Source organism: Salvelinus namaycush, unplaced genomic scaffold, assembly GCF_016432855.1.
Source record: "Salvelinus namaycush isolate Seneca unplaced genomic scaffold, SaNama_1.0 Scaffold785, whole genome shotgun sequence".
Lineage (NCBI taxonomy): Eukaryota > Metazoa > Chordata > Actinopteri > Salmoniformes > Salmonidae > Salvelinus > Salvelinus namaycush.
In genome coordinates this window covers 41,016-59,199 of record NW_024061514.1, presented here as the reverse complement: position 1 = coordinate 59,199, position 18,184 = coordinate 41,016, and the positions used below count along the sequence as shown (strand labels likewise).

The 18,184-nt window shown below is 48.7% G+C and overlaps 1 protein-coding gene across 1 annotated transcript in view; it reads left to right on the top strand.

Annotated features, from left to right (window-relative positions):
* The window catches only part of LOC120042809 (mitogen-activated protein kinase 1-like), a 41,623-nt gene extending 30,727 nt beyond the window's left edge, over positions 1–10,896 (top strand). Inside the window, exons 4-6 of the mRNA XM_038987619.1 lie at positions 3,303–3,544; positions 8,914–9,043; positions 10,567–10,896. Coding sequence (XP_038843547.1) covers positions 3,303–3,544; positions 8,914–9,030 — 359 coding nt within the window. The 3' untranslated portion in view covers positions 9,031–9,043; positions 10,567–10,896. The remainder of the gene's footprint in view (positions 1–3,302; positions 3,545–8,913; positions 9,044–10,566) is intronic.
* Positions 10,897–18,184: the final 7,288 nt, after the last annotated feature.

Sequence of the window (18,184 nt, the reverse complement as noted above, 5' to 3'; positions counted from 1 at the left end):
TATCTGGACTATTTCTTTTTTCTTAGCTTGTGATTCTCACTCTCTCTCTCACACACACTCTCTCTCAACACACACTCTCTATTTCTCTCTCACAACTCTCTTCTCTCTCACACCTCTTCTCCACCTCTCCACTCTCTCTCCTCTCTCTCGCTCCTCTCTCTCGCTCTCTCCTCTCTCTCGCTCTCTCCTCTCTCTCGCTCTCTCTCGCTCTCTCCTCTCTCTCTCTCTCTCCTCTCTCTCGCTCTCTCCTCTCTCTCGCTCTCTCTCGCTCTCTCTCGCTCTCTCTCGCTCCTCTCGCTCTCTCTCGCTCTCTCTCGCTCTCGCTCGCTCTCGCTCGCTCTCGCTCGCTCGTCTCCCTCTCATCACCTCCTCTCACACGCTCTCTCTCACACCTCTCTCTCTCTCTCTCTCACACTCTCTCTCTCTCTCACACTCTCTCACACACTCTCTCACAACTCTCTCTCACTCTCTCTCTCTCTCACTCTCACTCTCTCTCATACTCTCTCTCTCACTCTCTCCTCTCTCTCGCTCTCTCTCCGCTCCTCTCTCGCTCTCTCTCGCTCTCCAACCCCTGGTGTCGTGTCTCCTCTAGCTGACCCCTGGTGTCGTGTCTCCCTCTAGCTGACCCCTGGTGTCGTGTCTCCTCTAGCTGACCCCTGGTGTCGTGTCTCCTCTAGCTGACCCCTGGTGTCGTGTCTCCTCTAGCTGACCCCTGGTGTCGTGTCTCCTCTAGCTGACCCCTGGTGTCGTGTCTCCTCTAGCTGACCCCTGGTGTCGTGTCTCCTCTAGCTGACCCCTGGTGTCGTGTCTCCTCTAGCTGACCCCTGGTGTCGTGTCTCCTCTAGCTGACCCCTGGTGTCGTGTCTCCTCTAGCTGACCCCTGGTGTCGTGTCTCCTCTAGCTGACCCCTGGTGTCGTGTCTCCCTCTAGCTGACCCCTGGTGTCGTGTCTCCCCCTAGCTGACCCCTGGTGTCGTGTCTCCCTCTAGCTGACCCCTGGTGTCGTGTCTCCCTCTAGCTGACCCCTGGTGTCGTGTCTCCCTCTAGCTGACCCCTGGTGTCGTGTCTCCCTCTAGCTGACCCCTGGTGTCGTGTCTCCCTCTAGCTGACCCCTGGTGTCGTGTCTCCCTCTAGCTGACCCCTGGTGTCGTGTCTCCTCTAGCTGACCCCTGGTGTCGTGTCTCCCTCTAGCTGACCCCTGGTGTCGTGTCTCCCTCTAGCTGACCCCTGGTGTCGTGTCTCCCTCTAGCTGACCCCTGGTGTCGTGTCTCCTCTAGCTGACCCCTGGTGTCGTGTCTCCTCTAGCTGACCCCTGGTGTCGTGTCTCCTCTAGCTGACCCCTGGTGTCGTGTCTCCTCTAGCTGACCCCTGGTGTCGTGTCTCCCTCTAGCTGACCCCTGGTGTCGTGTCTCCCTCTAGCTGACCCCTGGTGTCGTGTCTCCCTCTAGCTGACCCCTGGTGTCGTGTCTCTCTCTAGCTGACCCCTGGTGTCGTGTCTCTCTCTAGCTGACCCCTGGTGTCGTGTCTCCCTCTAGCTGACCCCTGGTGTCGTGTCTCCCTCTAGCTAACCCCTGGTGTCGTGTCTCCCTCTAGCTGACCCCTGGTGTCATGTCTCCTCTAGCTGACCCCTGGTGTCGTGTCTCCCTCTAGCTGACCCCTGGTGTCGTGTCTCCCTCTAGCTGACCCCTGGTGTCGTGTCTCCCTCTAGCTGACCCCTGGTGTCGTGTCTCCCTCTAGCTGACCCCTGGTGTCGTGTCTCCCTCTAGCTGACCCCTGGTGTCGTGTCTCCCTCTAGCTGACCCCTGGTGTCGTGTCTCCCTCTAGCTGACCCCTGGTGTCGTGTCTCCCTCTAGCTGACCCCTGGTGTCGTGTCTCCCTCTAGCTGACCCCTGGTGTCGTGTCTCCTCTAGCTGACCCCTGGTGTCGTGTCTCCTCTAGCTGACCCCTGGTGTCGTGTCTCCCTCTAGCTGACCCCTGGTGTCGTGTCTCCCTCTAGCTGACCCCTGGTGTCGTGTCTCCCTCTAGCTGACCCCTGGTGTCGTGTCTCCCTCTAGCTGACCCCTGGTGTCGTGTCTCCCTCTAGCTGACCCCTGGTGTCGTGTCTCCCTCTAGCTGACCCCTGGTGTCGTGTCACCCTCTAGCTGACCCCTGGTGTCGTGTCTCCCTCTAGCTGACCCCTGGTGTCGTGTCTCCCTCTAGCTGACCCCTGGTGTCGTGTCTCCCTCTAGCTGACCCCTGGTGTCGTGTCTCCCTCTAGCTGACCCCTGGTGTCGTGTCTCCTCTAGCTGACCCCTGGTGTCGTGTCTCCCTCTAGCTGACCCCTGGTGTCGTGTCTCCCTCTAGCTGACCCCTGGTGTCGTGTCTCCCTCTAGCTGACCCCTGGTGTCGTGTCTCCCTCTAGCTGACCCCTGGTGTCGTGTCTCCCTCTAGCTGACCCCTGGTGTCGTGTCTCCTCTAGCTGACCCCTGGTGTCGTGTCTCCTCTAGCTGACCCCTGGTGTCGTGTCTCCTCTAGCTGACCCCTGGTGTCGTGTCTCCTCTAGCTGACCCCTGGTGTCGTGTCTCCTCTAGCTGACCCCTGGTGTCGTGTCTCCTCTAGCTGACCCCTGGTGTCGTGTCTCCTCTAGCTGACCCCTGGTGTCGTGTCTCCTCTAGCTGACCCCTGGTGTCGTGTCTCCCTCTAGCTGACCCCTGGTGTCGTGTCTCCCTCTAGCTGACCCCTGGTGTCGTGTCTCCCTCTAGCTGACCCCTGGTGTCGTGTCTCTCTCTAGCTGACCCCTGGTGTCGTGTCTCCCTCTAGCTGACCCCTGGTGTCGTGTCTCCCTCTAGCTGACCCCTGGTGTCGTGTCTCCCTCTAGCTGACCCCTGGTGTCGTGTCTCCCTCTAGCTGACCCCTGGTGTCGTGTCTCCCTCTAGCTGACCCCTGGTGTCGTGTCTCCCTCTAGCTGACCCCTGGTGTCGTGTCTCCCTCTAGCTGACCCCTGGTGTCGTGTCTCCCTCTAGCTGACCCCTGGTGTCGTGTCTCTCTCTAGCTGACCCCTGGTGTCGTGTCTCTCTCTAGCTGACCCCTGGTGTCGTGTCTCTCTCTAGCTGACCCCTGGTGTCGTGTCTCTCTCTAGCTGACCCCTGGTGTCGTGTCTCCCTCTAGCTGACCCCTGGTGTCGTGTCTCCTCTAGCTGACCCCTGGTGTCGTGTCTCCTCTAGCTGACCCCTGGTGTCGTGTCTCCTCTAGCTGACCCCTGGTGTCATGTCTCCTCTAGCTGACCCCTGGTGTCATGTGTCATGTCTCCCCCCCCCCCTCCAGGTATCCTAGGGTCTCCTTCCCAGGAGGATCTGAACTGCATCATCAACATCAAGGCCAGGAACTACCTGCTGTCTCTCCCGCTGCGCTGCAAGGTTCCCTGGAACCGCCTCTTCCCCAACGCTGACCCCAAAGCTCTGGACCTGCTGGACAAGATGTTGACCTTTAACCCCCACAAGAGGATCGAGGTGGAGGAGGCTCTGGCTCACCCTTACCTGGAGCAGTACTACGATCCTACAGATGAGGTAATGAACCCTGACCCCTGACCCTGACTCGACCTTACCTGGAGCAGTACTACGATCCTACAGATGAGGTAATGAACCCTGACCCCTGACCCCAGCTCACCCTTACCTGAAGCAGTATTACGGCCCTACAGTTGAGGTAATGAACCCTGACCCCTGACCCTAGCTCACCCTTACCTGGAGCAGTACTACGGCCCTACAGATGAGGTAATGAACCCTGACCCCAGCTCACCCTTACCTGGAGCAGTATTACAACCCTACAGATGAGGTAATGAACCCTGACCCCTGACCCCAGCTCACCCTTACCTGGAGCAGTATTACAACCCTACAGATGAGGTAATGAACCCTGACCCCAGCTCACCCTTACCTGGAGCAGTATTACAACCCTACAGATGAGGTAATGAACCCTGACCCCTGATCCCAGCTCACCCTTACCTGGAGCAGTATTACAACCCTACAGATGAGGTAATGAACCCTGACCCCTGACCCCAGCTCACCCTTACCTGGAGCAGTACTACCACCCTACAGATGAGGTAATGAACCCTGACCCCAGCTCACCCTTACCTGGAGCAGTACTATGGCCCTACAGATGAGGTAATGAACCCTGACCCCTGACCCCAGCTCACCCTTACCTGGAGCAGTATTACAACCCTACAGTTGAGGTAATGAACCCTGACCCCAGCTCACCCTTACCTGGAGCAGTATTACAACCCTACAGATGAGGTAATGAACCCTGACCCCAGCTCACCCTTACCTGGAGCAGTACTATGGCCCTACAGATGAGGTAATGAACCCTGACCCCTGACCCCAGCTCACCCTTACCTGAAGCAGTACTACCACCCTACAGATGAGGTAATGAACCCAGGGGTTAAAGTTCTGTCACAGCGATGTTTTTCCATCATATGGATGACGCGTGAGGTTTGAGTAAAACTAATATACACAGTGCATGTATTATTTTGGATTATAAAACATCTCAAACTAGATAGAAAGTGTAGAAATTATAATGGGCCAATATTTATATACATATTTATATATACACACACACACAGTTGAAGTCAGAAGTTTACATACACTTAGGTTGGAGTCATTAAAACTCATTTTTCAACCACTCCACAAATGTCTTGTGAACAAACTATAGTTTTGGCAAGTCGGTTAGGACATATACTTGATGCATGACACAAGTAATTTTTCTAATAATTGTTGACAGACAGATTATTTCACTTGTAATTCACTGTATCACAATTCCAGTGGGTCAGAAGTTTACATCCACTAAGTTGACTGTGTCTTTAAACAGCTTGGAAAATTCCAGAAAATGATGTCATGGCTTTAGAAGCTTCTGATAGGCTAATTGACATCATTTGAGTCAATTGGAGGTGTACCTGCGGATGTCTTTCAAAGCCTACCATCAAACTCAGTGCCTCTTTGCTTGACATCATGGGACAATCAAAAGAAATCAGCTAAGACCTCAGAAAGAAATTGTGGACCTCCACAAGTCTGGTTCATCCTTTGGAGCAATTTCCAAACACATGAAGGTGACACGTTCATCTGTTCAAACAAAAGTACGCAAGTCTAAACACCATGGGACCACACAGCCGTCATACCGCTCAGGAAGGAGACGCGTTCTGTCTCCTAGAGATTAATTTACTTTGTGGCCAATCAATCCCAGAACAACAGCAAAGGACCTTGTGAAGATGCTGGAGGAAACAGGTACAAAAGTATCTATATCCACAGTAAAACGAGTCCTATATCGACATAACCTGAAAGGCCACTCAGCAAGGAAGAAGCCACTGCTCCAAAACCGTCATCAAAAAGCCAGACTATGGTTTGCAACTGCACATGGGGACAAAGATCGTACTTTTTGGAGAAATGTCCTCTGGTCTGATGAAACAAAAATAAAACTGTTTGGCCATAATGACCATCGTTATGTTTGGAGGAAAAAGGGGAGGCTTGCAAGCCGAAGAACACCATCCCAACCGTGAAGCACGGGGGTGGCAGCATCATGTTGTGGGGGTGCTTTGCTGCAGGAGGGACTGGTGCCCTTCACAAATTAGATCACATCATGAGGCAGGAAAATTCTGTGGATATATTGAAGCAGCATCTCAAGACATCAGTCAGGAAGTTAAAGCTTGGTCGCAAATGGGTCTTCCAAATGGACAATGACCCCAAGCATGCTTCCAAAGTCGTGGCTAAGTGGCTTAAGGACAAGAATGTCAAGGTATTGGAGTGGACGTCACAAAGTCCTGACCTCAATCACATTAAAAATGTGTGGGCAGAACTGAAGAAGTGTGTGCAAGCAAAGGAGTCCTATAAACCCGACTCAGTTACACCAGCTCTGTCAGGAGGAATTGACCAAAATTCACCCAACTTATTGTGGGAAGCTTGTGGAAGGCAACCCGAAACGTTTGACCCAAGTTAAACAATTTAAAGGCAATGCTACCAAATACTAATTGAGTGTATGTAAACTTCTAACCCACTGGGAATGTGATGAAATAAATAAAATCTGAAATAAATCATTCTGCTATTATTCTGACATTTCACATTCTTAAAATAAAGTGGTGATCCTAACTGACCTAAGACAGGGGATTTTTATTAGGATTAAATGTCAGGAATTGTGAAAAACTGAGTTTAAATGTATTTGGCGAAGGTGTATGTAAACTTCTGACTTCAACTGTGTGTGTGTGTGTATATGTGTATATATGTATGTGTGTGTATATATATGTATATGTGTGTGTGTGTGTGTGTATATATATGTGTATATATATATATATATATATATATATATATATATATATATATATATATATATACATACATATAGAGAGAGACATAAACACACATATATGTGTATGTATGTGTGTGTGTGTGTGTATATATATATATATATATATATATATACTGCTCAAAAAAATAAAGGGAACACTAAAATAACACATCCTAGATCTGAATGAATGAAATATTCTTATTAAATACTTTTTTCTTTACATAGTTGAATGTGCTGACAACAAAATCACACAAAAATGATCAATGGAAATCAAATTTATCAACCCATGGAGGTCTGGATTTGTGTGGAAAATTAAAGTGGAAAACCACACTACAGGCTGATCCAACTTTGATGTAATGTCCTTAAAACAAGTCAAAATGAGGCTCAGTAGTGTGTGTTGCCTCCACGTGCCTGTATGACCTCCCTACAACGCCTGGGCATGCTCCTGATGAGGTGGCGGATGGTCTCCTGAGGGATCTCCTCCCAGACCTGGAGTAAAGCATCCGCCAACTCCTGGACAGTCTGTGGTGCAACGTGGCGTTGGTGGATGGAGCGAGACATGATGTCCCAGATGTGCTCAATTGGATTCAGCTCTGGGGAACGGGCGGGCCAGTCCATAGCATCAATGCCTTCCTCTTGCAGGAACTGCTGACACACTCCAGCCACATGAGGTCTAGCATTGTCTTGCATTAGGAGGAACCCAGGGCCAACATATGGTCTCACAAGGGGTCTGAGGATCTTATCTCGGTACCTAATGGCAGTCAGGCTACCTCTGGCGAGCACATGGAGGGCTGTGCGGCCCCCCAAAGAAATGCCACCCCACACCATGACTGACCCACCGCCAAACCGGTCATGCTGGAGGATGTTGCAGGCAGCAGAACGTTCTCCACGGCGTCTCCAGACTCTGTCACGTCTGTCACATGTGCTCATGTGCTCAGTGTGAACCTGCTTTCATCTGTGAAGAGCACAGGGCGCCAGTGGCGAATTTGCCAATCTTGGTGTTCTCTGGCAAACGCCAAACTACCTGCACGGTGTTGGGCTGTAAGCACAACCCCCACCTGTGGACGTCGGGCCCTCATACCACCCTCATGGAGTCTGTTTCTGACCGTTTGAGCAGACACATGCACATTTGTGGCCTGCTGGAGGTCTTTTGCAGGGCTCTGGCAGTGCTCCTCCTGCTCCTCCTTGCACAAAGGCGGAGGTAGCGGTCCTGCTGCTGGGTTGTTGCCCTCCTACGGCCTCCTCCACGTCTCCTGATGTACTGGCCTGTCTCCTGGTAGCGCCTCCATGCTCTGGACACTACGCTGACAGACACAGCAAACCTTCTTGCCACAGCTCACATTGATGTGCCATCCTGGATGAGCTGCACTACCTGAGCCACTTGTGTGGGTTGTAGACTCCGTCTCATGCTACCACTAGAGTGAAAGCACTGCCAGCATTCAAAAGTGACCAAAACATCAGCCAGAAAGCATAGGAACTGAACTATATATATATATATACGCACACACATATATGTATAGATAGATATACATAGAGAGAGACACACACACACACATACATATATACATATATATACATGCACATATAATATGCCAATATTTATATACATATTAATAGGCTTGTATATATTCATATAAATATATTTTTGTTCTGTCCCGCAAAATGATTTTGACCAACACAACGGTCATAAAAATGATCTGTGCTGCCCTCCGTAGAATTTTGAAGTCCCATTTTCCCGCTAATCTGAGATCGATTTAGGTTTCAGTCATGGGATTTTGTTTTGCTTTAACTGTACCCTAACCTTTACCTGGAGCAGTACTACCACCCCACAGAGATAATAAACCCTGACTCACCTTTACCTGGAGCAGTACTACCACCCTACAGAGATAATAAACCCTGATCCACCTTTACCTGGAGCAGTACTACCACCCTACAGAGATAATAAACCCTGATCCACCTTTACCTGGAGCAGTACTACCACCCTACAGAGATAATAAACCCTGACTCACCTTTACCTGGAGCAGTACTACCACCCTACAGAGATAATAAACCCTGACTCACCTTTACCTGGAGCAGTACTACCACCCTACAGAGATAATAAACCCTGACTCACCTTTACCTGGAGCAGTACTACCACCCTACAGAGATAATAAACCCTGATCCACCTTTACCTGGAGCAGGACTACCACCCTACAGAGATAATAAACCCTGACTCACCTTTACCTGGAGCAGTACTACCACCCTACAGAGATAATAAACCCTGACTCACCTTTACCTGGAGCAGTACTACCACCCCACAGAGATAATAAACCCTGACTCACCTTTACCTGGAGCAGTACTACCACCCTACAGAGATAATAAACCCTGACTCACCTTTACCTGGAGCAGTACTACCACCCTACAGAGATAATAAACCCTGACTCACCTTTACCTGGAGCAGTACTACCACCCCACAGAGATAATAAACCCTGACTCACCTTTACCTGGAGCAGTACTACCACCCTACAGAGATAATAAACCCTGACCCTAGTGCAGACTCTAACCTCCTGTCTCTCTCTCTCTGTTAGCCTGTAACAGAGACTCTAACCTCCTGTCTCTCTCTCTCTGTTAGCCTGTAGCCGAGGCTCCCTTCAAGTTTGACATGGAGCTGGATGATCTCCCCAAAGAGACCCTGAAGGAGCTGATCTTTGAAGAGACGGCACGCTTTAACACAGTCTGCAGGTCCTAACCTATAGAACCAGGTACAAACGGCACACATGGCCTTATGAGGTTCTGCCCCAGTATGGTGAATAATAGGGGGTCATTTTGGACTACCTTTGTTGAAGGTGCTCTGGATAGCTCTCTCTAACAGCTCTCTCTCACAGCTCTCTCTCACAGCTCTCTCTCACAGCTCTCTCTCACAGCTCTCTCTCTCACAGCTCTCTCTCTCACAGCTCTCTCTCTCACAGCTCTCTCTCACAGCTCTCTCTCACAGCTCTCTCTCTCACAGCTCTCTCTCTCACAGCTCTCTCTCTCACAGCTCTCTCTCTCACAGCTCTCTCTCTCACAGCTCTCTCTCACAGCTCTCTCTCACAGCTCTCTCTCTCACAGCTCTCTCTCTCACAGCTCTCTCTCTCACAGCTCTCTCTCTCACAGCTCTCTCTCACAGCTCTCTCTCACAGCTCTCTCTCTCACAGCTCTCTCTCTCACAGCTCTCTCTCTCACAGCTCTCTCTCTCACAGCTCTCTCTAACAGCGCTCTCTAACAGCGCTCTCTAACAGCGCTCTCTAACAGCGCTCTCTAACAGCGCTCTCTAACAGCGCTCTCTAACAGCGCTCTCTAACAGCGCTCTCTAACAGCGCTCTCTAACAGCGCTCTCTAACAGCGCTCTCTAACAGCGCTCTCTAACAGCGCTCTCTCACAGCGCTCTCTCACAGCTCTCTCTAACAGCTCTCTCTCACAGCTCTCTCTAACAGCTCTCTCTCACAGCTCTCTCTAACAGCTCTCTCTAACAGCGCTCTCTAACAGCGCTCTCTCACAGCTCTCTCTAACAGCGCTCTCTCACAGCGCTCTCTAACAGCTCTCTCTAACAGCGCTCTCTCACAGCTCTCTCTAACAGCGCTCTCTCACAGCGCTCTCTAACAGCTCTCTCTCACAGCTCTCTCTCACAGCTCTCTCTCACAGCTCTCTCTCACAGCTCTCTCTCACAGCTCTCTCTCACAGCTCTCTCACAGCTCTCTCACAGCTCTCTCACAGCGCTCTCACAGCGCTCTCTAACAGCGCTCTCTAACAGCGCTCTCTAACAGCGCTCTCTAACAGCGCTCTCTCTCAGCGCTCTCTCTCAGCGCTCTCTGACAGCTCCCCCTCTCTCTGACAGCTCCCCCTCTCTCTGACAGCTCCCCCTCTCTCTGACAGCTCCCCCTCTCTCTGACAGCTCCCCCTCTCTCTCTCTGACAGCTCCCCCTCTCTCTCTCTGACAGCTCCCCCTCTCTCTCTCTGACAGCTCCCCCTTTCTCTGACAGCTCCCCCTTTCTCTGACAGCTCCCCCTCTCTCTGACAGCTCCCCCTCTCTCTGACAGCTCTCTCTGACAGCTCTCTCTGACAGCTCTCTCTGACAGCTCTCTCTGACAGCTCTCTCTGACAGCTCTCTCTGACAGCTCTCTCTCTCTTTATCAGCTCTCTCTCTCTTTATCAGCTCTCTCTCTCTTTATCAGCTCTCTCTCTCTTTATCAGCTCTCTCTCTCTTTATCAGCTCTCTCTAACAGCTCTCTCTCTCTTTCCACAGATCAGACTCTGGACTCTCCTCTCCTCGTTGTGTGCTCTGGTTCCTCCTGTCTTCAGCAATGCCTGTATACTCCCCCCCCGCCTTCCTCAGTCAGACCACCATGCTCAGGAACGGGTTTCAGGAATCAATCTGTCCTTTCTCCCTCTATCCCTCCCCTCTCTCCCTACGGGGTGAGGAGGGTCACATGTTGGCTTACTGTTGATCTTTCCTCTATCCCCCCACCCACTCCTCACTGCCTACGGGGGACTATTGGAAAGCACTATATTGGGAATAGGGCTCTGGTCTAAAGTAGTGCACTATATAGGGAATAGGGCTCTGGTCTAAAGTAGTGCACTATATAGGGAATAGGGCTCTGGTCTAAAGTAGTGCACTATATAGGGAATAGGGCTCTGGTCTAAAGTAGTGCACTATATAGGGAATAGGGCTCTGGTCTAAAGTAGTGCACTATATAGGGAATAGGGCTCTGGTCTAAAGTAGTGCACTATATAGGGAATAGGGCTCTGGTCTAAAGTAGTGCACTATATAGGGAATAGGGCTCTGGTCTAAAGTAGTGCACTATATAGGGAATAGGGCTCTGGTCTAAAGTAGTGCACTATATAGGGAATAGGGCTCTGGTCTAAAGTAGTGCACTATATAGGGAATAGGGCTCTGGTCTAAAGTAGTGCACTATATAGGGAATAGGGCTCTGGTCTAAAGTAGTGCACTATATAGGGAATAGGGCTCTGGTCTAAAGTAGTGCACTATATAGGGAATAGGGCTCTGGTCTAAAGTAGTGCACTATATAGGGAATAGGGCTCTGGTCTAAAGTAGTGCACTATATAGGGAATAGGGCTCTGGTCTAAAGTAGTGCACTATATAGGGAATAGGGCTCTGGTCTAAAGTAGTGCACTATATAGGGAATAGGGCTCTGGTCTAAAGTAGTGCACTATATAGGGAATAGGGCTCTGGTCTAAAGTAGTGCACTATATAGGGAATAGGGCTCTGGTCTAAAGTAGTGCACTATATAGGGAGCCATATGGGACACCTCCGGCGACTCCTGCTCAAATCATTATTATTATAATTCCTGCTCAGCGCAGCATTGGTCGACGGTTGTCTGTCTGTTTGAGAAGCTTTACATTGCCAAATCATTTTTGTACAGCTTCTTTTTATTTTTTAACTATCTGAGGCCGAGCTATGATCAGGGAACTCATAGGTGATGTCACTCTACCGACCCCGCATTGATCAACATATTTATGCAATGACATAAAGCTCTCTGTACCTGGACAGACAGACAGACACAGGACAGGATGTTGACATAAAGCTCTCTGTACCTGGACAGACAGACAGACACAGGACAGGATGTTGGTAGAGAGGTGATTCTGACAGTAACGCACGCGTTGTTTGACGAAGTAACTAATAATAGAACCCAATTTGAAAAAGTAAAGCGTTACTTTACTCTGTTAATCATAAAAGTAATCTGATTACGTATTCTGTTACTCATAAAAGTAATCTGATTACGTATTCTGTTACTCCTAAAAGTAATCTGATTACGTATCGCGTTACTTTACTCTGTTACTCATAAAAGTAATCTGATTACGTAACGCGTTACTTTTGTAACACTGGTTAGGAATCTCCCTCCCAGATAGAACAGAACACATAGATTCTCAGACCGACGGACAGCATCAACCTGACCTGTTGAAGCTGGGGTTAGGGAGAAATCCAACAGGAAGTGCAGTGCCTCCTCTCCTCCGTGGTGAATCTCTTTCTCGCTTCTCTTTCTGGGTCTTTGGCCTTGTGACAGTAAGACTGTACCCTTTTGACTGTTAAAAACTCTGTCTACATATTGATAACGGCTGGTTGGCTGGGCCCTGTTTCAGCTCCTCCTGCTAACCCCCTGGGCCCTGTTTCAGCTCCTCCTGCTAACCCCCTGGGCCCTGTTTCAGCTCCTCCTCCTAACCCCCTGGGCCCTGTTTCAGCTCCTCCTCCTAACCCCCTGGGCCCTGTTTCAGCTCCTCCTCCTAACCCCCTGGGCCCTGTTTCAGCTCCTCCTCCTAACCCCCTGGGCCCTGTTTCAGCTCCTCCTCCTAACCCCCTGGGCCCTGTTTCAGCTCCTCCTCCTAACCCCCTGGGCCCTGTTTCAGCTCCTCCTCCTAACCCCCTGGGCCCTGTTTCAGCTCCTCCTCCTAACCCCCTGGGCCCTGTTTCAGCTCCTCCTCCTAACCCCCTGGGCCCTGTTTCAGCTCCTCCTCCTAACCCCCTGGGCCCTGTTTCAGCTCCTCCTCCTAATCCCCTGGGCCCTGTTTCAGCTCCTCCTCCTAATCCCCTGGGCCCTGTTTCAGCTCCTCCTCCAAACCCCCTGGGCCCTGTTTCAGCTCCTCCTCCTAACCCCCTGGGCCCTGTTTCAGCTCCTCCTCCTAACCCCCTGGGCCCTGTTTCAGCTCCTCCTCCTAATCCCCTGGGCCCTGTTTCAGCTCCTCCTCCAAACCCCCTGGGCCCTGTTTCAGTACGATATGTTGTTGAACGTTGCAGATAGACTACAGCTGATGTTATTCTGTATACCAGGTGTGTTCTACATCATACTGCTCCTTTATATGCATGACCTCTGACCCTGGGTACACTGAAATTAGTTTTTGGGGGGAGTTTTCCTTGAACCATCTTTTGGTATTTGTTTCATTAGTCCATTGTTGACATAGTCCCAAAATGTTTTCAAGATAGGTCACTTTTGAAAATACAGAAATCAATCTTGAAAACTTGATAGTCCCAAAATGTTTTGCTTGTCAGCTATGTCAACAATGGACTAATGAAACAAACACCAAAATATATTTTGGGGGTGGAGTTTAGCTAATCAGATCAAAGCACTTAACAGTGTGTGTGTTGTAATATGCTAATTATATGCAGATCAGTGGATCCCAATCAGGTGGCAGCACACCTTAACAAATTTAAATATCTCGGAGAGCTCACCCCCTTTTTTTTTTTTTAACACCAATTTAATAAACTTGCTTATAATTTCTTGATCTTAAATAAGATTCCCCCTTTTAAAGCAAAAAAAAAACCCATAGGCTATGTATATTATAAATACTGTTTATAATTATATATATTACGTACCTTCATGCTTAAAACAATTTATACTGACAAACCTACAGAGTACAGAGGCATGAGTCAGATGACATGTACATTATCGTAGCACATTTCTAAATTCAGTCCACTGGAGCCGTTTCAATAGTTTGGATGTTTCCAGTGTTTATGTATGCAACTTCCCCTTTAAGACGTCAACACCCGTTGGATCAGAGTGTAACAGCATTATCAATGAGTCCCGTCTGTTGCTCTCTCCTTCCCCGAACTAGAAGAACAAACAAGGATTATTAACGGAGGCATTATCAGTAACACAAGATGTTCAGTAACACAAGATGTTCAGTAACACAAGATGTTCAGTAACACAAGATGTCTGCATCTCTCTAGATCTAGACGCTTCTCTCCGATACCATCGCCAGCGGTCATAGTTCCCTCCGGTCAACAGTTCATGTCTTAGTGTCTTCGTACCTATTTGCTTCAGCTTTCCCTGTTTCACATAACATGTATCACCCGTATTTAAGTGACATACACAACCATTTCAATGGAAGCTGGCTAGTTGTTAGTGGCTTGAGTTCCTTGATCAGTATTTGAGATGCTCAGAGAGAACATTCTCCATGTCTGCTGCCATTTCACTGGCCATAGTATCTACTACTTTACAAAGTGGCCAAACATCTATTCACATCTCTGCTCCAGTAACTGTCTGTGGAGTTTCACATCTCTGTGGAGTTTCACATCTCTGCTCCAGTAACTGTCTGTGGAGTTTCACATCTCTGCTCCAGTAACTGTCTGTGGAGTTTCACATCTCTGCTCCAGTAACTGTCTGTGGAGTTTCACATCTCTGCTCCAGTAACTGTCTGTGGAGTTTCACATCTCTGCTCCAGTTACTGTCTGTGGAGTTTCACATCTCTGTGGAGTTTCACATCTCTGCTCCAGTAACTGTCTGTGGAGTTTCACATCTCTGCTCCAGTAACTCTGTGGAGATTCATGCGACACCTATCAGACTTCATACCAAGTCATTAAGTCACCAAGTCTAATGCCAAGTCTAGAGCTCCCAGCTCATTGGTTGAGATGCTCAAAGAGAACATTCTCCATGTAGTGTAGGTCTACCCCTTTGATTGCACTTGCTTTTTCTATATAATGTTACAATGCCTTGTATATAACGTTACAATGCTTTCTATATAACGTTAAAATGGCATCAACGACGTTAAAATGCCTTCTATAAAACGTTACAATGCCATAATGGGACATAGTGTCTACTGGCTCAATATGTCCACACAGAGAGCCAGCTAGGTGGATGACATTAAGGTATAACATTACAATGCCATGGGACCTTCAGGTCCACTTAGGACTAGACGTCTGCTGCACAGCATTACAGCGCCTTAACCCACCTGCAGAAGGCAACTACAGGCCCTTAACCCACCTGCAGAAGGCAACTACAGGCCCTTAACCCACCTGCAGAAGGCAACTACAGGCCCTTAACCCACCTACAGAAGGCAACTACAGGCCCTTAACCCACCTACAGAAGGCAACTACAGGCCCTTAACCCACCTGCAGAAGGCAACTACAGGCCCTTAACCCACCTACAGAAGGCAACTACAGGCCCTTAACCCACCTACAGAAGGCAGCAGCTGTAAGAGCCACTGGCCACAACCCCCTGCTGATCGCTTGATCAATCTATCCAAAAGTAATTCACTTCAAATTAGTGAATTTGGCTATTTCAGTCACACCCATTGCTGACAGGTGTATAAAATCGAGCACACGGCCATGCAATCTCCATAGACAAACATTAGAAGTAGCATGGCCTTACTGAAGAGCTCAGTGACTTTCAACGTGGCACCGTCATAGGATGCCACCTTTCCAACAAGTCAGTTCATCAAATTTCTGCCCTACTAGAGCTGGAAACGTCTTGGAGCAACAACGGCTCAGCCGCGAAGTGGTAGGCCACACAAGCTCCCCGGTTGCAACACTCACTACCGAGTTCCAAACTGCCTCTGGAAGCAACGGCAGCACAAGAACTGTTCGTTGGGAGCTTCATGAAATGGGTTTCCATGGCCGAGCAGCTGCACACAAGCCTAAAGATCACCATGTGTATTAACACGCGTCGGCTGGAGTGGTGTAAAGCTCTCCGCCATTGGAATCTGGAGCAGTGGAAATGCGTTTTCTTGGGCGATGAATTACACTTCACCATCTGGCAGTCCGACGGATGAATCTGGGGATCCGACGGACGAAAAGCTGACTGGCCTGCACAGAGCCCTGACCTCAACCCCATCGAACACAGTTGGGTTGAATTGGACCGCCGACTGCGAGCCAGACCTAATCGCCCAACAACAGTGCCCGACCTTAGTAATGCTCTTGTGGCTGAATGGAAGCAAGTCCCTGCAGAAATGTTCCAACATCTAGTGGAAAGCCTTCCCAGAAGAGTGGAGGCTGTTATAGCAGCAAAGGGGGGTCCAACTCCATATTAATGCCCATGATTTTAGAATGAGATGTTTGACAAGCAGGTGTCCACATACTTTTGTAAGTAATATATCTATCTCTATTGATCTACCCTATCCCCTACCTATCCTCTCCTACCTAGTAAGATGTAAGCTTGTATCGATCTGCTTCAGAGTCTGAGTCGGTCCGTGTTGCCTGTCTGGTTCTTTGTGCCTTTCTTCTTAACGGGATTGAACTCCAAAATGTTTTGTGCAGCTTTGTTTAGCTGGGGGTCCGTTGTGATTGCAGTATATTCTGTATGTTTAAGGGAAGGTTTTTCACAAGTCTCACTGAGTATGTTGTACTTCTACGATTAGTTATGGTTCTGTTGCCGAAGCTTTGTGATTGTGATTCTGTACTGAAAAAGATGAAGGCTGAATTGTATTTTTTGCTTTACTTTAACCTCCACCCTGTTCTTTACCTCGGTCTGGGCTGGGTGTCTCCACCCTGTTCTTTACCTCGGTCTGGGCGGGGTGTCTCCACCCTGTTCTTTACCTCGGTCTGGGTGGGGTGTCTCCACCCTGTTCTTTACCTCGGTCTGGGCGGGGTGTCTCCACCCTGTTCTTTACCTCGGTCTGGGCGGGGTGTCTCCACCCTGTTCTTTACCTCGGTCTGGATGGGGTGTCTCCACCCTGTTCTTTACCTCGGTCTGGGCTGGGTGTCTCCACCCTGTTCTTTACCTCGGTCTGGGCTGGGTGTCTACACCCCCTTTCTTTTTGCCTTTTATTTATTTCTTTTTTTTAATGTTTTGTGCAAAAATATTTTTTATTGTAAAATTAATGTTATGTTTCTATCTAATATTAATCTTGAATAAGACTTGTTGCCATGAATTGAAATACTCTTATGTTTTGAGCAGTAGAAAATCTTTTGAATTTCACTTCATTCAAGCTATAAAAAAAAGAAAAACACAAAAAATATTAAGTTTCATGTATTTTCGGTTGGTTGTGTTTGAGGGTAGTATTGGTAACTAAACCAGGTTATGGTAGGGGGAGGTTTAAACCAACCCTTCAAGGTCTGTGAATATTGCCATCTGTCATGCCAGAGAACAAACCATTTCTGCTAATGTTGAAGATGACTGCCATTTATTAAACAATATCAAGCTTGTTATTTTGCATCTCTGCCATGTAACCTATAAAATAAATACACTGTATCCTATGTGTCTTGGGGGTCGTCTTTGGAAACGGAAACACAAGTCTTCAGTCTTTTTCATTAAGTCCCTGGTCAAAAGGCTGCAACCCCAGAATGAGAGGATTTCTGAATCTCTTCCTACGTGACATGATCAGGGCCTTTTCATTTGAATCAGAGGAAGGTTATGCTACATGGGATGTTCCTAATGCAGTATGTTATTGAGTTGTATCCCCTTTTGCCTTCAGAACAGCCTCAATTCGTCAGGGCATGGACTCTACAAGGTCTCTAAAGCGTTCCGCAGGGATGCTGGCTCATGTTGACTCCAATGCTTCCCACAGTTGTGTCAAGTTGGCTGGATGTCCTTTGGGTGGTGGACCGTTCTTGATACACACAGGAAACTGTTGAGTGTGGTAAACCCTCTACCATAACCCCGTTCAAAGACACTTAAATATTTAGTCTTGCCTGCTCACCCTCTGAATGGCACACATACACAATCTGTCTCTCAATTGTCTCAAGGCTTAAACATCCTTCTTTAACCTGTCTCCCGTTCATCAAATTTATTTCAATCAAATCATATGTATTTATAAAGCCCTTCTTACATCAGCTGATATCTCAAAGTGCTGTACAGAAACCCAGCCTAAAACCCCAAACAGCAAGCAATGCAGGTGTAGAAGCACGGTGGCTAGGAAAAACTCCCTAGAAAGGCCAAAACCTAGGAAGAAACCTAGAGAGGAACCAGGCTATGAGGGGTGGCCAGTCCTCTTCTGGCTGTGCCGGGTGGAGATTATAACAGAACATGGCCAAGATGTTCAAATGTTCATAAATGACCAGCAGGGTCAAATAATAATAATCACAGTGGTTGTCGAGGGTGCAGCAAGTCAGCACCTCAGGAGTAAATGTCAGTTGGCTTTTCATAGCCGATCATTCAGAGTATCTCTACCGCTCCTGCTGTCTCTAGAGAGTT